Source organism: Caretta caretta, chromosome 21 (assembly GCF_965140235.1).
Source record: "Caretta caretta isolate rCarCar2 chromosome 21, rCarCar1.hap1, whole genome shotgun sequence".
In the NCBI taxonomy this organism is placed as follows: domain Eukaryota; kingdom Metazoa; phylum Chordata; order Testudines; family Cheloniidae; genus Caretta; species Caretta caretta.
Window position 1 is genome coordinate 1,510,576 of NC_134226.1, and position 18,585 is coordinate 1,529,160.

General features: G+C 42.3%; 1 protein-coding gene across 2 annotated transcripts in view; it reads right to left on the reverse strand.

The window, feature by feature from the left end:
* Window positions 1-84: 84 nt before the first annotated feature.
* MAGI3 (membrane associated guanylate kinase, WW and PDZ domain containing 3) overlaps window positions 85-18,585 on the reverse strand; it is a 218,109-nt gene continuing 199,608 nt past the window's right edge. The window contains exons 16-22 of one of the 2 annotated variants that reach the window (XM_048827001.2): window positions 17,158-17,343; window positions 13,248-13,350; window positions 11,345-11,471; window positions 9,680-9,823; window positions 5,468-5,606; window positions 3,621-3,709; window positions 3,053-3,191 (exon numbers count right to left, since the gene is read on the reverse strand). In XM_048827001.2, coding sequence (XP_048682958.1) covers window positions 3,660-3,709; window positions 5,468-5,606; window positions 9,680-9,823; window positions 11,345-11,471; window positions 13,248-13,350; window positions 17,158-17,343 — 749 coding nt within the window. In that variant the 3' untranslated portion in view covers window positions 3,053-3,191; window positions 3,621-3,659. Of the gene's footprint in view, window positions 3,192-3,620; window positions 3,710-5,467; window positions 5,607-9,679; window positions 9,824-11,344; window positions 11,472-13,247; window positions 13,351-17,157; window positions 17,344-18,585 lie in introns of both variants that reach the window. The other variant, XM_048826998.2, reaches the window with a different exon arrangement.

Below are 18,585 nucleotides of genomic sequence, written 5' to 3' on the forward strand. Positions count from 1 at the left end.
TAGTTAAGACAGTTCTAATGCAGACCGCATCATTGTAAAATGAGTCTACAGCTAACATTTAAAAGTGCAAGAATGAACAGGCTGTGAATGGGAGTTTCTTTTTAATATATCTATATAAAAAATAATGAGCGATTTACAGGTCTCTCTAGTCAGAACCTCAGTGTGTATATAAAGGTGCTGTACAATATATAAACATTTACATCCAGTACATCCATATGTTGCTTAGCATTCCAAGGCCACATTGCTAAGTCACCTTATACAGTAAGTACAGGTACAAGTTCTCTGGAAAAGACTCACAAACAGGACACCAAAGCAGGTCACAACGTTAACAATTAGAAAACAGCATTTGGATGGATGGGTACTTGCTGATAATTTCAGTGGTGCTAATTCATCTTGGTATTAAATTTCTGAATTTGGTACTATTCTCAATGGTTAAACAAGTGCATACAACTTAAGAGGATCCCACAGGTTTATCAACCAAGAATACAGGATTAATATCTACATAGGCTAACTCATACTTTCACAGTCAAACTCTACAATATTGAGGATTTGTACACTTTATGCTACAGCAAATTGATGGATTCATAAAATGTGAAGCAGCAGAGGACAGTTCAGATGTTGTAAAATAAACAGATTTTAAAGCACTGTTCATTTAAGCCTACTGCTGAGTAGTTGTCTATTTCAAAAGTTTCTAGCTTCCAGTCAAAACTGATTTTTTTAAGCTTTGGGAGGCTAATCAACTTAGCAGCAGTTCAATTATATTTTTAATGAGCAAGTCAGATTAGTTTAACACAAGGGTACAGCAACTGATCTTGACTTTCCTTACCTTTTTCCTCTGCTTTTGTGAACTGGCCCAGCCCCTTTTAGTGTTTTTTTTATTTGCAGTCACTGAAAACCTAGCACAGGTCAGGAAATCAAATCCATTAATGCTATTGAGTAAATCAAACCATGAAATTTCTGCAGACTGCTAGTCCTACAGTTAACTGATATAAAAATATCTTAACATTCCTCAATGTTATTTAAATACATATTGAAGCCCAAACAATAGATATTAAGTCTCATGTACCCTGTATGTCAACTATTTCTCACTCAACCAAAAGCAATTACACACAAATAAAACAGGAGATTTCGAATAGTAGGCACAGGTAAGAGGGACTTTTTTTAAGAAGCTGTTGGTGGTGGTTGGTTCTGTCTGAGTTTGCAACAGCAGGATTTTCTGTTTCAAATACTGCTTTTACATATCAATTTTTAGTTTTACAGGTAAAGATGGGACATTTCCAAGTATTTTTAAAACATACCATATGTGGTGCTCTGACATACAGTACCAGAGGGAGGTTGAAAGCACAGCACCACATCCATTCCTTATTTCCAAAGAACTGACAAGATAAAATCATGGCCCCACTGAAGCCAATGGGTGTTTTTGCCAGTAACTTAACAGGGCCAGGATTTCACCACTTAGTCTTCAAAATGATATTTGCAATACATGTTTTGCAGATAGTTACTATAATTACCTTAAATGAATTAAGCAAATTTGTTTTGCTCCTAGAAAGCAAAACTAACCCCATAGATCACACCAAAATGCAATTATCCTTTTAAATTTCACATGGGCTATTAGGAACTTTAAGAAAAAGAATCCAGTGGGGCAGCATCAGTGGCTCATTTGCTGCCCTAGAGTTGATAGAACCAGCACACTCACCTTACTGAAGTTGTGAGAACTCTTAATTATTCCCCTATATAAACATGCGACATGCCTTTGAGAAAATAGCTATTTTCAAACAAAATCTTGGCTTTGAGTCTGGGGAAAACCTACCAGGAGGATTAAATTGATTGGCTACAGTAGATAACTTGGCACAAGAAGTGAGTCATGATCACATTGGCAATATAGGCATTAAAGTTTGTTCAGAAACTCACAATACTATCTGAGAAAGCCTTAGCAGTGCAATGTTGAGAGAGCAGCAGGACACTGCCTTCAAAGGATGAGGGGACAGCAGCTTATGGAAGAGCTCCTTCATGCAGCTTAGTTAATTTAAGAACAAATCAAATGTACTTTCCAGCCCCTGGAGTTAGTTTCTGAAAAATGACAACTTTGTGGAAAAAAGATGCTTTTAATTGACCATATTAGAAACCTGATTAAAACATGTTCTAAAAATGTTTCAGTCAAACCCGTTTTTCAGTGACACCTGTTGCTTTTGTGACTTTACTTGCACTTGGTACCTTCCAAGGTCCAGGAGTTATTGGTGCTTTCTTAACTGGAAAGCTGCATTCAGGTTTTGAAATTCCATCATCTTTGGTTTCATCAGTTGGCTCCAAGCCTTTTTCTGTGTGGTCTTTGTTCAGAATAACTGGATCTTGTGTTTGGAGCCTACCTTTTTTTCCCTTGGAAAGCTGTGAAACATCAGAAAGACTTGCAGTTTTGAAGTCGCTAGAAGTTGGCTCTCCAGTATTGGCTTTTTCATCTTCATCTACTCTTTTCCTAGGCTCATTAGCCTTATTTAATGGAAGAGTCTTTTCATCTGCTCTTGGGTTTTTTCTCTCTTGAGACCTCTTCTTCTTCTTTCCAGCAATGTTCTGCTTTCTGTCTTGCTGTGTTACTCCTGATTTTTCATTAGTCTCAACATCACCATCACCACCAGCTATTTTATCTTGAGAGTCTAGTAACTTGTCTGACTTGTCCGCACTTTCTTCTTTTTTGGGATGCTTTTGGGGACTGGCAGATCTGCCTCTGTTTCCTCTGGAAGTTTCTTTTAAATTGATTTGTGTGTGTGTATTCTCACCTCTCCTGGGTTGCTCACACTGGTCTAAGAGATTGCTGTGTGTGTTTTGTGTCTCACTTTTTCTTGGACTGTGGAGCCCTGCTTGCTGCAATTCCCCAGATGTGCCCAATTTTTTTGGACTCTCTGCTCTCTCTCTTCTAATGTCGTCATCAGTTACTAAATCTAGACTGGTAGGCTGGTCCCATCTCTTCATATGCTCCTGGGTAGAAGACATATGTTTCGGTTTAGACTGGTTTTCAGTTAAAGTGCTTTTCTTTTCAGGCACAGTGTTTTTAGCTTCTTCCAGTTTCTCAGATATGTGAACATTCGCTAAAGCGTCTTCCAGTACTGGTAAATCACATACTGCAGAGGTGGGTAATGGTGGCTGTTCATCATATATTATATTTGAGGATGATGGATTAAAACTATCTTGATCACCTGGAAGTGAAGCAGCACAATGGTGTGACAAAAAATCACTTAACCAATATTCACAAACATTTATCTAAAATATCTTAATGTAATGAACTTCCACAACATGATCTAAACACTTTTTTAAAAAAAAAAAACAACAAACTTATATTCTATAACACACTAAACGAAGGAGATTTCCTCACTCAGCTGTAAACTTAAATTTTTAGCTTACAGAAAACAACTTTTTTGGGAAAAATACAGGCTAAGAATGCTGGTAAGGGCTTGTGAGGTTCAGCATAGCTATAGGCCTCACGCAGCAGAATTAAAAATCCCTATCCTACACTGTTGCAATTCATACCAAAAGAATACTGAAAACAGGGAGAAGGTGAGGTTACTATTTATAGCAATGTACTTAAAGAAAAAAAAAGAGGTGAATCACAAGACATGCAGATTTACCAAGTCTTTAAGGAAAGACCAAGAAAAGCACTGAAAGCCTTAATGTTGTTCAGGTTTCATGTAGGAGCACAAACTGGAAGGAGCCAGACCTGAATAAGGAAGAGAAAAAGCCCAGGACTATATACCAAAAATCACAGGAAGCAAAAGCTTTCACTAGAAGTGTACGATTCAAATGCAGAACACAAGAGCCAACAGGGTGATAGTATGGAAGAGCCACCCCCCTCCCCACTAAATTGCTGCACTTAGGCCTGGCAGAATTCTGTGAGGGAGGGAGCTGTGGAATATTACTGACAGCTGCTATTGTTATGAAAGGCAGCACACTTCTGTGCCAAATACTTATAACTGCATGAAAAAGCAAAACAGATCTTAGGTTTGTAATTGTATGCTTAAATACCTACGGTCAATAGAGAGACCTGGAATTCACTTAGAGGGGCTCCTTTCTTGTTTATGGGCACAGATGTGTTTAATATTTATTTTTAGGGGAGACACACAAGGCATACAAAGGTTTACTACACTCTTAGAGGGTAGCCTAGCCTAAAAATTCAGCAGTATCTCAAGAGATCTGTTTTAAGTTTTCAAAATACTAATTAACCAAGCCTTACTAGCATAAGGGCTATCTCAGTAGGAGATACATGTGATCTCAATAGAAGACAATTGAGGGGATCTAACAAAAAGGATAAAAACAAGACTAAGTCTTCCTGTAGTTCAGAGATACTTCGCTTTTATTCTTTGTACTATTTGCTCTGATGGAACCAGGCAGTGTATTTTAGGACCATGATGTTTTAAGTTATTTTCTAGCTCAGTGGGGAGAAGGGAAAAATATAGGAAAACATTTTTAGACAATTTCATCTGTAAGTGGAGGTCGAGTCCTGCCTACATATAATAGAATGCTACAAACTTGCATAGGCTACACTATGCTTGAAGGTTCAAGGTGTCAGATTTTAATTTGTTTATGAAAGTCATGGGCTTTTACAAAGGGAAAGTGGCTCTGTATCTAACCATTCCAATTTTACTACAGAGCTGTTACGCTATAAGAAGGATCCTTACATGGTTTAAATACTTTCCTGTCTAAAGCCTTACAGCAGCTGCGAAGGGTTGAAAGGATAGAATTGGCATGGGGAGGAATAAATTCTCTTGCTCTCAATGTGCTCTGCTTTGAAATACTGTGACAGCCACAAATAGCTTTGATTTTGGAGCATGCCCTGCAGTTGAACTCAGTCAAAGCTCTTACAGGCATTTCTGCCCAAGCAATTTGCTTAGGGATTTGTGCTTTGCTGCCTTATGTGCAAAAAACAAGTGTCACAATTAAAGTTTTCTATTCCGAGAGCAAAATTTTCACTCGTTCAGAAGGTTTTTTTTTAACATTTTACAGTTTAAGTTCATAAGAGAAACTGAAGCACCCACAAAAATAATCATCTTGGTTGTGAAGCGTGACAGAAGCCCAATACCATATGAGATTTTATTCAAATGTAAAATCAAATTATGTCTTTAATTATAATATGTGTAGAGAAACACAGAAATCAAGTTGGAGATGGATGGGAGCATCAGAACAAACCATGGCCAAAAGAATACTTGCAACAACATTACATGTCATGGCGTCTTTCCAAGGTTTTTCAGTAAAATTATTATGTGGCAACAGTTTTTTTTTTTTTTTTTTTCTGGTCACATTATTTGTGCTTGTATGAAAACAGGCAGCTTGAAAGTCAGCAGAAATGGAAGGATATTGCTGAATAGCTTCAGTGCTTACACAACAGCATCCAACCTCTTTAGACATTAATCAACACACATTTCTATTTACCACCTTCCCCCGGTCCCCTCGGGACAAACTGGCACAACCTGTAACTTACCATGATCTGGTATCAAGCCAGTCCCTGGTCTCAGAAGAAGAACAACTTTATTTCCTCCTGCTTGAATCAGCTCGATGGCTCGTGTATGAGTGATACCTTGGGTGGGTTCGCCATTGATTTCAACAATCTGGTCACCAACCTGAAAAGACAATACCAGCCAGGTTAAACTTCATGAAGCACAGCTACTGTAACTGGATTCTTATTCAATATAGGAAAAGCCATAGCTCGACTCAAGCTTTTCTTTTCCCTAGTCCCTTCTATTCTCTGAAACCCACTCTCGTACAACCACTAACATATACAATTAATGTAATTCAGCCATTGGGCTGTTCAGTGAATTCTTCATGTAGATATTCTGCCAAGCTGGCTTCCCTACAAGGGCTCAGGTTACTTGAAATGAATTTTCCATTTGATAAATGTTTAATACATCCATCTTCTTGAGTACATCTTCACTCCATAAAAGTAATTTGTTGATGCTCTGTTATAAAGACTTGCACCATGAAGATACTTAAAATCATGTGTATGTGGTAATTACTCTAAAATTACAACCAAACACCCTTATATTAATATAGCTGAGAGGGTTGCTCATAAAGGAAAGGATTTATTATTCTGAGAGAGATCACTGTACGACAATACTAGCTCAGTCCCGACTAGTGAGATATCAGCTTTACGGACTTTGATGCAAATTTACAAACGTATCAGATAATGGATGTCAGAATATCCAAGCATTTGGGTTCTAACCCATGAAAGATCATGAGGTCCGTCTTGCAATTAAACCGATTTTCCATTAGGTGTCACTACTGCATAAAAGTTGCAGTTTAAAGAGCATGTATCTTACTTAGATCAGTTTCATAAAACATTACTGAAGGTGATAGTCCCACATAGAACCCTATGATCATGGAGCACTAATACAATAATAAATGAATGAGGATGACGACATACAGCCATTTGGAAAAACACAGGGCCGAGGTGCGTTTTACCATCTAGTGTTCAAACCAGCTGCAAACTGGGTTATTAGAGCTCCTTTGTGTCAGTATCCAAACGTACTACTTAAATTGGGGCTGGGAAAGGCCTAGTTCCATTTCAGTGGCTGAATTGGGAAAGCCTGGAGAGCACAGACTAGTGTACAAGCTTATCTAGGCACGGAAACGTTCTGTCCTGGCCAGGAAGAATTTAGAGGTACCTCCTGTTTCCAGAACCTGCTCCCTCAGTTGTCATTGACATCACTCCTTATGTTTTGTTCTGAGCATTACATCTATTTATCCCTCTGACCTCTGCAACAGCAGCGATGAGAAGTGGTCCTTGCAAGAATCAGGTACCATGAAGGAGATGGTTGCAAATATTTTCCACCACATGGAGTATAATAACGACACCTCTTCAGCCTTGCTGGCCCTCAGGACTCAAGATTCCCAGCAGGGTCTGGCTCCAGTGACAGCAGCAACAAGGGGAGCACTGGTACAGAGAGGACTCCGGTGTCAGCCTATTCGAGTGCTTCCATGGCTGCCACCTCTGGTGCAGCTGCACTAGGATGAGAGAGAGCTCCCAATTTTATCCGGGTATATGCATGATCAGCCCAGTGGACATGGAAAGCATGTCCCTTTCAAGGGCTGGTGGGGGCACATACCTGCTGCCAAGACACAGGAGATGAGGCTGTCCCATTATGAACTCATTTTTCAGGGTGCTATAGTTCAGGTGTGAAACTGTTACTGCTTCAAGTATGGAAACGGCCTTTTAAACACAGCTGAATATGCCTCTCCCATACAGTGCAGGCACCCAGCTAATTCACTGAGGTCCCCTGGGAAACAGCCTAGCCAAGACTGCACCCTCTATGTCAGTCAGCATGGAGCTCTGAAATGGAACAATACCTGCCTCTAGCAGGGGCAGGAAGCAGATAACAGTGGGCTGCTCCATACAGACTGCTACAGTGGAAGAGGAGCCCTGCTAAAACCATGAATCCCCTAGTTTAGATGACCAGAAGGTGATCAGCACCTGCAGGGAGAGAGGAAAGAGCTGGGTGTGATCAGCTAGGTAAAGTGCCGTGGGAAGAGGAACAGGGAGGACACCACAGCTTTGTTTTCCTATCTCTCTCTGGTGAGAGGAGGAAGAGATCTTATTACACAATTATCTGGCCTGGCCTACCAGATCTTTGGAGAAATGCAGATGTCACATAGAAGTATAATGAAAGAACGATGAGTTCCAATGTGAAGATGAATATTTGAAATTTGTTTTATTATGAATACCCCACAGTCAAATTTACCCTACAGCCCACCCGTTCTTGGCACAGATGATCCACAGGAGAAAGCAGATAAGTGTGCTGATGTCATTTTTGAGAACAGAGCCCGAAGAGTTATATTGTGTCCCCCCAATAGATTGGGAGTTTATAAAGCTGAACCCAGACAGAGTTCAGGGAATTGTATATATTTGATTCTGTTTATTGCTGTGAAATTTCTCCAATGAAAGTCCAAGTTTATTTGCAGCTGGGAAGTCTTCACATGCTGGTGACTTGAACGCAAAGCTCTGGAGCTTAGCATAACCCCACTTGAAAGAGCAGTACAAGAGAAAACAGAAGCAGCACTATAAGACTCAAGCAATCTCCCAAGCATAAGAAAAACTAATGACTGTAAATGCTAAGAATTAGCACATTAAAACTTAACTCTTTGAATTTTGCATCCAATTAAGCCTGACATCAGCCCTCAAAAGTAGTCTATTACTGCCTTCACTTTGCACACTACAAAACTGACAGAGAAAGTGAAGTGACTTGTGTAAAGGGCTGTATCACATGTCACTGGCAGGAATGGAATCAGAACTAAGAGTCCCTGATGCTCAGTTCCATGCTTCAGCCAGTACAAAGTCATTTTATGGACAGTAATTACAGAACTGTATTTGGTCTCTGTAGCAAGATGAGACTCATTGGTGCAGTGCCTCCTGCTAGTTGTCCTGGGAATTAGCTCTTTCCAGCCTTCGGAGCACCCTCTGCACGCCAGTGTCTTGCCTGCCGCTGGCCCCGTGTCCCTCCCAGATCCTGGTGCCCTTTACCGTGGGATGCTGCCCCCTGGCAGTGTCCCCACACTCTGGGTCTCCCCTCCCAAGGGAACCCCCAACCCTCTATCCCCACCTTGCCTCAGTGGCTGCTGCCAGTCATCGTCTAGGCCCCGCTCACTGGGGCAGACTGCAGTCTGTAAACCACACATCATTGGCAAGGAGGTTGGACCAGCTGCCTCTGCCGAACCCTGGGCTGCTCCTCCCAGCCCCTGTACCTGCACAGGCCTCTATTGAGGCCGGAGCTCCCCAACTCCTCCACCCTTTCCCCAGCAATGCTCTGTCTCAAGTACCCTTCTCTCCCAGGCAGCCAGGTCCTTCTCTCTCAAGAGCTAGAGAGAGACTGCCTCAGCTCCTGGCTCACAGCTCTTTTCTCAGGCCAGCTGTGGCCTGATTGGGGCATGGCCCCAGCTGTGGCTGCCTTCCCAATCAGCCTGTTCTTATCAGCTCTCAGCCCTCTGCAAGGGCTGGCTTTTAACCCTTTCAGGGCCAGAGCAGGGTCACTGCCCTGCTACAGTCTCCAACTGCAGTGACACTGCCTTCTCCCTTTGCACACATTCGGTTTGTTTAGGGGACAATATTTGAACAGCGGGATTCTTAGACATGACACACAAGAATTAACATTAGGATACATTGGTAGGGAAGGTACTTGGTTTGGAAACATTTTAAAATTCCATGCTGAACAACGAAAGCTCAGCTTAAAAACAAAGGTTGGGTGCTCTCACAAACCCACATTTACCTGGACTCTGGGAACCTTCCAACAGACTTGCATTTCATTGTGCTATTTTCAGTCTGGGTTTCCAAAAATTCTGTTTGGCACTCATTCTGGCCAACTACTGTCTATAGAGAAGAATTCATTGTCAGAAACATCTGTTACTATGTCTTTAGGGTAGATGGCGTCCAGCTTTCTTTGGGAGTGGCTATGTCTTTTGGAGAGAGAGCACGTTTCTTTCCCCCTACATGCTGCTGGGATTTTTACTTCCTGAAACATTAAAACTATCAACACAGTTTGCTACATCTCTGCAATTACAAATCTTAGATTGGAGCAGTGTAAATAACCGTTTTGTGTGTGCAGTGAGACATTAACCACTTGCAGGGAAGCAAATTCTTTGACGGGGTAATGAACATCCTGAGGAGCCCGACCTGTTTGAATTCATCAGTGTCTCTGACACTCACGTGAATTCTTCCATCCTTGATGGCAGGCCCATCCTCAGCAAGTCGAAGGATGAATAAGCCCATGTTGTACTCCTTTCCTCCGCGAAGACTGAATCCAAAACCGCGAGGGCCTCGTTCCAGTTCTACTGGAGAACAGCCAAGACTCTGCATAAGAAATGAGATAAACAATTGTGGACTGAGGAATTTTAACTTTTGTTAGTTTCCTACATTTTCAGGAAAGGTATTTTATAAAACCAGAGAAATCCTTTCAGTTTCACACACTAGACAGGTTTTAATACACAGCTATGAAGGGATGGAATTGAATCTGATTCATTATAACATGCAATTGAATCTGATTCATCACAAACTCACATCATATGATTTGGTATGAGGTGGAGTTATACCGGGGTGGGCAAACTTTTTGGCTCGAGGGCCACACTGGGGTGCGAAACTGTATGGAGGGCTGGGTAGGGAAGGCTGTGCCCCCCAAACAGCCTGGCCCCCACCCCCTATCCGCCCCCTCCCATTTCCCACCCGCTGACTGTCCCCCTAGGAACCCCCGACCCATCCAAACCCCCCTGCTCCTTGTCCCAAGACTACCCCCGCCCCAAACTGTCCCCCCCGGGATCCCACCCCCTAGCCAACCCCCACTGCTCCCTGTCCCCTGACTGCCCCGACCTATCCACACCCCCAACCCCTGACAGGCCCCCCAGGACCCCACTCCCCCTGTTCCCCAACCCCTGACCGCCCCAGAACCTCCGCCCCATCCAACCATTCCCTGCTCCCTGTCCCGACTGCCCTCCGGGACCCCCTACCCAGCCCCCTCATGCGCTGTCACTGCCCTCTTACCATGCTGCTCAGAGCGGCAGGAGCTCGCAGCCCCGCTGCCTGTGTGGCTGCGGAGGAATGGAAACAGCAGGGGAGGGGCCAGGGGCGAGCCTTCCGGGCCAGGAACTCAGGGGCCGGGCAGGACGGTCCTGCGGGCCGTAGTTTGCCCACCTCTGAGTTATACCCAGCCAAAATCTGCAGAGCAGTTTAATTCTAAGATTCTTAAATATGTATGAACTGTTTTTCCATATAGAATGTTCCCAAGATGTTACAGTAGTTCTGTTTCAAAGGTTTGTTGTTTCTTTTATAACTATAATGATCAGCAATATTAAACTAAACTAAGTTTGTAACAACATTAAAATACTAACTATTAGCAAAACATCCTCTCTACTGTTTGACACATGCCTAGTCAGCACATTCCTAAAGAGTATCTCAACACCGTATCTCCTAAGGGAAAGGTTAATCTACACCAGGGGTCGGCAACCTTTCAGAAGTGGTGTGCCGAGTCTCCATTTATTCACTCTAATTTAAGGTTTCGCGCGCCAGGAATACATTTTAACATTTTTAGAAGGTCTCTTTCTACAAGTCTATAATATATAACTAAACTATTGTTGTATGTAAAGTAAATAAGGGTTTTAAAATGTTTAAGAAGCTTCATTTAAAATTAAATTAAAATGCAGAGCCCCCCGGACCGGTGGCCAGGACCCGGGCAGTGTAAATGCCACTGGAAATCAGCTCGAGTGCCATAGGTTACCTACTCCTGCCCTATACTATTAGCATACAAGGCAGTTGAATTTTAGGGCCTCAGTACCACCAGGATCTTGCAGAGACTCTTGGCTCCTCAGAATAGGTGTCTACCTGAGAATGACGGCTGCCTACAATGGAGAGAACACCGCCATCAGGCTGGGGCAAGTGCTTGTGCTCAGGCCAGGGAAGCCTGTAACTGTTGGAAAGTTCTCTTCCAGCTTCATCTTCTGTGACTCCCCTGCAAATTGATGGAAGGAAAGCTTAAGTTACTCAGGTCACATTTACATGGAAACTGAATTAATCTGCAATAGTTACTATTGGATGGACCAGCAAGAAACGTCAGTTGTACAACAATATGGTTTTCTTATGCAAAGCTTATACAATTAAAAAGGTATTTAATAGTTGTTTCTTCATCTGTTATTTATAACCTTAACCTACTGCAGCACATCAACAGACGATCATCAATCGTCAGTCTGTTGGTTGGCACCAAGGAGCTGCATCAGCTATTTAATTCCCGAGTTAGGGATATCTGACACTGGTGTCTTCTGTGAACCCAAGGATTATAAAGAGTACCAAAAAGAGCAGTTCAGTCTTACCCTCTGTTCTCATTTAGAGGGAAACCTTCTCTCTTCCCTCACAAATGAGACAGTTTCAACAGTTTATAATGTTTAGTTTATCCTAAGAATGAAGTCTCCCCAATTCATACACAGACAGAACATGATCAGGTACTTCTGAGTAATGTAACAAACATGCAAAATCCAGGAAATGAATCACTTGAGGATTTAATCCCAGACTCTCTGCCATCATCAGAATGATTAAAAAATATCTGTGTGTACCATCCAGAAAAAGACCACAGAACTGCTATGAATGGCTTTAAACTGTGCAATGACAGCATCAAGAAAACTTGTAATTTTTAAATGTTTGTTTTAATTGAAGCAGGTAAGAAAAGATCATCCAAACAGCTACCTGCAGTAGTAGGGTACTGCTGAATTATTATGTAATAATGGTAATGCTAATATGGGAAAAATCGGTGAAAAATCCAGCCATGTCCATCTCTTCATTGTGCTACATAACTGATACTCTGTTTCACAGCCAATGTATCCCTGTAAACGTTTTCCCCATTGACAGGGTCTCCCAGGATCTTTTTTCAGAGTAACAGCCGTGTTAGTCTGTATTCGCAAAAAGAAAAGGAGTACTTGTGGCACCTTAGAGACTAACCAATTTATTTGAGCATGAGCTTTCGTGAGCTCCACCGAATCCATCTGATGAAGTGAGCTGTAGCTCACGAAAGCTCATGCTCAAATAAATTGGTTAGTCTCTAAGGTGCCAGAAGTACTCCTTTTCTTTTTCCCAGGATCTTATGAACCATTTATTGATTGGGGTTTTATTGGGTGATTTCCACTTATAAGTAATCACCCCTTGGTCTGAGAAAAGTGCTGAAGGGATGGAGCATCATCTCTGATCAGGGCTGGTCTTAGATATCTGCCTCCTGATTTATCAGGTCACTGAACAGCCTAGCCATACAAGAATGACATTTCTAATTTCTCCTCAACCCCTTCAGCAGATACCCTCTTCTGTAACAAACAGGGAGAGTCTTCAGCTCTGAGTGAGCATAGTCTGTGTATCGATTACAGGTCCCCACAACACATGCTAAAGACAGCACACAGCATGAACACTAACAGTTACATGAGATTATAAGAGCCAGGCTGATAAAGGAATTACTGAGGCAACAATTCCTCACAATTTAAAGTCCTCATTAGGTACCCAGAACGATGGAGCATTTGTGCCTTTTAGATGCAGTCAAGGGCAGTGCCCTGGATGATGCACTCATGCACCTAGATGAGGGCTTGCTGCAGGATATGGGGAATGTGACCCACAGTTGGCTGCCCCTCCTTCCCTTCACTTCTGTGCACGGATTCACCCAAGGATGACTTAGGCTGGGGCTATCACACCAGCCAGGCTCAATCTTTGTTCATTTTTGGTTCCCATCTGTCTGAAAACAAAGGCATCATACCTGTCTGCTGTTGCAGAGTTGGCTTGTGTTGTTCCCATAGGTCTGTGCTGTGGGGCTGGACTTTGTTTGGCAGAGTTGGTTCCTGAAGGGGGGCCACGGTGTTCTAATAACGTCAAACAAAACAGAATTACAGCAGACCTCTAAAAATACACTGTGTGGTATGAGGGGAGTAAACAGCACAAGAGAGTTAATTGCTGTTCTGAGCATTTCTTACTCTTCTAGGTAAACAGCAGCTCTTGTTGTCAGGTGCCCAGAGTGAGAATGCAGGGTTTTTAATTTAAAATTTCAGGAGAAACAGAATTTCCGTTTCCCTTAGGATAAGCTACTGGGCAGATCTGTGCTGCATGACAGTCACATGCCAGGTTGATGCTGCGCTGAAGCGGAGGAGTGGAGATTTCTAGATTCAGTTCCATAAATCAGGGTATTTGGTGAAGTTCATCCTCCCCATGGAGGAACTTTCTGCTAACCTAAACTACTTTATTCTAGGAATGACAGCACATATTAAGATTTCGATTGTCTGTAACCTGGTAAAGGCAGGAGCAGTGTCAGAACTAGACAAATCCACAGGGCGGATCGTCCCTCCCCCCAAAAAAGTATTTGATAGTGATTTAACAAATCATCAGAAAGATCATCATGATGCCTCCCCCACCCCTACTCCAGCTCCACTGTGAACAGGTTTTGAGCCCAACCCAGCAGGGCTCTTGGAGGCACTACTGAGAGTCACATCTGCTAATCCATCGTGGAGAAGATCTGTCATAGGTAAACTCTCAGGGAAAGTTTACAAATGGTTCCTGAAACTGTATTAAAGGAGATATTTTAATCAGAACTGGAATATCGGAATGTTCTCCCTCTCTTCAAAGAGCCTTAACAGGCAATTTACCTATAATGACATTTTAACAAAATCCCTCTTAGCAGCCTTCACAAAGCGAACCTGTCTCTGACACAGAGAACACATTTACTGTATGTGTCTGATCAAATGACTTACAAAAAACCTCACCATATTTTGAAATACGAAGTGACTGCCACTCAAAAAGCAGAGCAAACCATATTCCTCCAAAATGCACTCAGAAACCCGAAAGGGCAAGTTTTAGCCTGGAATGAACATTTATAGTTCAGTTGCAAACCCTGAAAATAAGGGCTTATAATGGAAAGTGTCACAGGCATTCCAGCTCACTGTTGCTAGGAGTGTGTTAGGTAAATGCATTTCAGGGTAATAACTGAAAAACACAAGTAATTATGCACCTAGAAGTAAAGGAAAGCATATTACTGCTTCTCAGTACAGATTCTTAAATTAGATTGCAGCATTTCTCAGCTATACCAGACCCTGCAGAGTTCATCACAGGGCTGTCTGGCCTTATTGCTAGGACATGCCTTGAAGAGGTTTTCTTCCCTCCCAAGACAAACGTCAACATTTATTCCTGGCATACGTTCAAAGGTTTAGTTAATAAGCACAGGTAAGAAAAAGGCCATCTGTCTGCATGAATTCTCAGCTCCTCCACTCATCCTGCTCTCCCATGTTTTTGGATAGTACATGACTAGGGGCTGTTATAAAATGTCTTCTGGAGCATGGAGCGGAATTCACTTATTCTAGAATTAGAGACACAATTGGGACAAAGGATGAAAAGTAAAGAATACATATTTGTGAAAGCTGGAGGGGAGTAGCGGAGGGATGAGAGTTGCATTGTAGCATTTTCACTGCCAATCTAAGAGGTCAGCACAGAAGATACATTGGGGAACAGCAAAGTCAGTCCGGGCTTGAGCACTATGGTGCTGAATAGCTTCCGGCTAAATGGGTATTTCTCTCTCCCCTCAGTGTTATTCACAATGCAACTAACTAGTGGCAGCAGTAGCCAGGCATCCAACCCTATAAAGCCCAACCTGCTTCCCAGAGTGTGTAACTGATTGAGAGGTCTGCATGATCTAATGTGTGCCCTGGCTTTCCCCAGGGTCTGACTGCTCTAAGGAGGATAGTGCCTGCTGAGTATTTTGTGATCTGGAACTTGGTGCTTACTGCAGCTGTGCCATTAGCTGAACTACGTTCCCCAAACTTCAACCAGTGATTATTTTAGAAGCAGTAATTTACTCTTTTTTATGAGCAACATGGATTTCTGTAGTTCCTCCAAACATTACATAAATCTCCAAGCCACATGGCTTCTCCTGTTGGTCACTTTGGGCTGGTTTTATAATCGGTTACTGACATTTTTTTCCCAACACTGATTCTCACTCAGGTCCATGTTTTATCTCTGAATTTTATCTGAAAATCCCATATGACTTAGGAATGGAGAAAAGCTAAGATCAGGGTTTCTACAGGGTGTGTGAAAAGGGGTGTTACATTCAGATATTAATGGCAGAGGCAATTTATCTTAGAGACAAGGTTGATTAAAAACTAGATAGAAATGGACTTAGCGGAACCTCAACTTAAACTCCAACTGCATTAAAGGCAGGGTGATTGCTTTGAGCTGTATCCCTGTGGCCTGAAATGAATTTGATCTGATAATCATGAAAGCGACATTGAAATATAATGGATTTTATAAATAAAAAGAGCCTCTCTGTTTCAAGCATTAATAAGCAGGTACATTAAGTCTTTGATATTCTATATGAAAGGCCAAGATACCATGTTAAATATTTGCAATGAATGTGAAATCAGAAGGAATCATTTGTTGGCTTTATCCACATACTAGCTTTAAGTATTTATTATTTAAGAGTGGAGAAACCCATCTTACTTGCAAAATAATTATAGCAACTTTAGTTAAACCTACAAGCAGCAATCCAGAAAAATGCAGTGGTAAGCAGGGCTGGAAAAAAGCTCTCTCTTCAAACGATTGGATTTTACACATTTATAGTGAACTATTTGTGTAGGGAACAATATAATATTAAGAGCAGAGTTGCATGGGAGCTTTCATTAGAAAATGCCATTTCTGAAGGTGGGACTTTGGCATCACAAATATTCATTTTGCTGCTTAGAGGATTTCACTGTTTTGTGCGCTGAATTTGCTAGCAACCTGAGAGGCTTTGCAGAAAAAACAGCGATCAGGATGCGAGTTTTCTCCAGATGTATCTTTAGAAGAACTAAGGGCCACAAAATGTTTCCATTGTGTCCTGGAAATGCAGCATCAGGCAAATCTGTGCATTTTCACAGAGCAAGAGGAAAACACTGAAAATGCCCAGCAGGGCAGGATGTCTAAGAACTGGATATTCGCTAGGCCTTAGGGTGCTTGACTTCTGTTTGGCAACAGGGCCCCCGAGGCAGAGCTGCCCCATGCTACTCGCAATGCCTTGTGGACGTGCATAGGCAATAGCACCGTAGGAACTTACCGTTTAGTTCTGGGGCAGAGGCTCTCCTGACGGGAATTCCTGCTGCACAACACTAGGATGCCAAGTAAGCTCAGAAAATTCAACTCTACTTTTCACTGACATCCCAGAGTGCAGTAATTTCTTCCCCCTTCTAAAACTTGAAGGATCAGATCTTTTTCACGCTAAGAAGTGCTAGAGCTGGATGGGGAATATTTCCTGTCAGGAGCAGTCTCTCTCTCCGATTTCTGTGGAGGGGTCTCCATACCACAGCACTGATTCTCATAATGCCTGAATCTTGTCTTTTCAATAAAACCATCTCTGCATGTGTCTCCCCTCCCCCACTCCTCTGCACTTGCGCCCAGCTTCCATCAAGCAAATGAAATGAGCTCCACAATCCGTCACTCACGAGGTAGATTATTTTCCTAAAACCTCCGACGTCTTTATACCACCTCCTTTTCAGCTTGTTAACTTAAGAAGATATAAAACCAGACTCTGGGGCTTTGTATCTATTTTATTACAGAAATACTTGGTGATCATGTGGCAGGACGCCGCACCCTGCAGGCTGTGCCACCATTCGTATCCGCACTGGGGAGAAATAAGCAGGCATTTTTCTTACCTTCCTCAGCAACAACAGTCAGGGTAACCATGTGGCCTGCATCTTTAATCAGCTGCACTATACTGTCATGGGAGAGCTCTATGATTGACTGCCCATTCACAGCTGAGATACGGTCTCCCACTTTCAGCTTCCCACACTGATCAGCTGGGCTCCCTTCAATAACACGCCCGATCTTGTGGGGAATCACTAGGGAACCAAGAAGAGGCATGTCAGCGTTTTCAGCATACACTGTACTTGTTAATAGGCAGCTGCTGTTCCTGTTCATTTATATGAAGCACTCCAAATGTAAACAATTGCTGTTACCTATCTCAAATAAATCAGAGTGGCTTTACCATGGAGTGCTTACAACTTGAGAGGAACTAGCTGTTTATTGTCACTCTGACCTGCACATTTGAATCTGGCTAACAATAGGCAGCAGGTGTGGTTGATATAGAGAATTCCACACACCCTGCAATACTGGCTGTCTGAGCCACGCAGGTTGAGTACTAAGAAGAAGTGGATCTTGTAGTGGTGTTTCATTTTGTTGGCAGCCAAGGTTCATTACCCTTAAATCAGAGCAAGCTAAAATCAAGAGCCTTAGCAAAAAAGGGCATCATATAATTTCACAGAGTTTTCTCTCCATTGCATACATGGAAGGAGGCACTATTGGAGCGAATGACAATAAATCAACCCTGCCACTTTGATGTGCAAGACAAATAGGGATGCATGTAAACAGAGAAACGGTCAGAGGAATGGGAAAAGACTACTTCCTCTGATTTGCTCTGTGTGGCTAAACCTATAACTAGATAAAATGGAGAGAAAATTGTAAAGCATCGTTGGTTCCACTTCCAAAGCGGTTACTTGGTGCACCAATCTGGCAGATTACAGGTAACACAACGTTACTTATGCATACTCTCCCTTAAATGAATCTTAAAGTTTGCCGTTATGAAACACAGGTTATCAAGATAAATTTCCTACCATGCCTCCTTCAATTTATAGCAGGTGTGAAATTATAGGCCATGTGGCTCTGCGATAACCTCCTCAAGGTGGCACCGCTGCCAGTAGCAACTTCCACCACTGCCTGGCTATCAATAGGCAACCAACAGTTAATGATTCCCCACTCATTGATTTGTCCGTCCGGTTTGTACAGGGTACAGTTTTTATACTAAAACAGAATAGGTCATAAGGGGTCGTGTACTGTTAAAATTTGAATGATAAGTTTTTCCATCTAAAACAAATTTTACTTGAGCCAATGAATTAAACAAAATAAATATATCAGCTTTGTGGCTTATTTGAGCTACGTCAGATGTGCTGAGCAGGATGTCAATCTATACACAGGATATTTGGGCATTACTGGAATGCGTTTTTTAGATTCTTCACAATGTGCGAGGTGCTGTGCAAACAGGAGAGAAGGTATGGTCCCTTATCATCTAAAAGACACTCAGACAT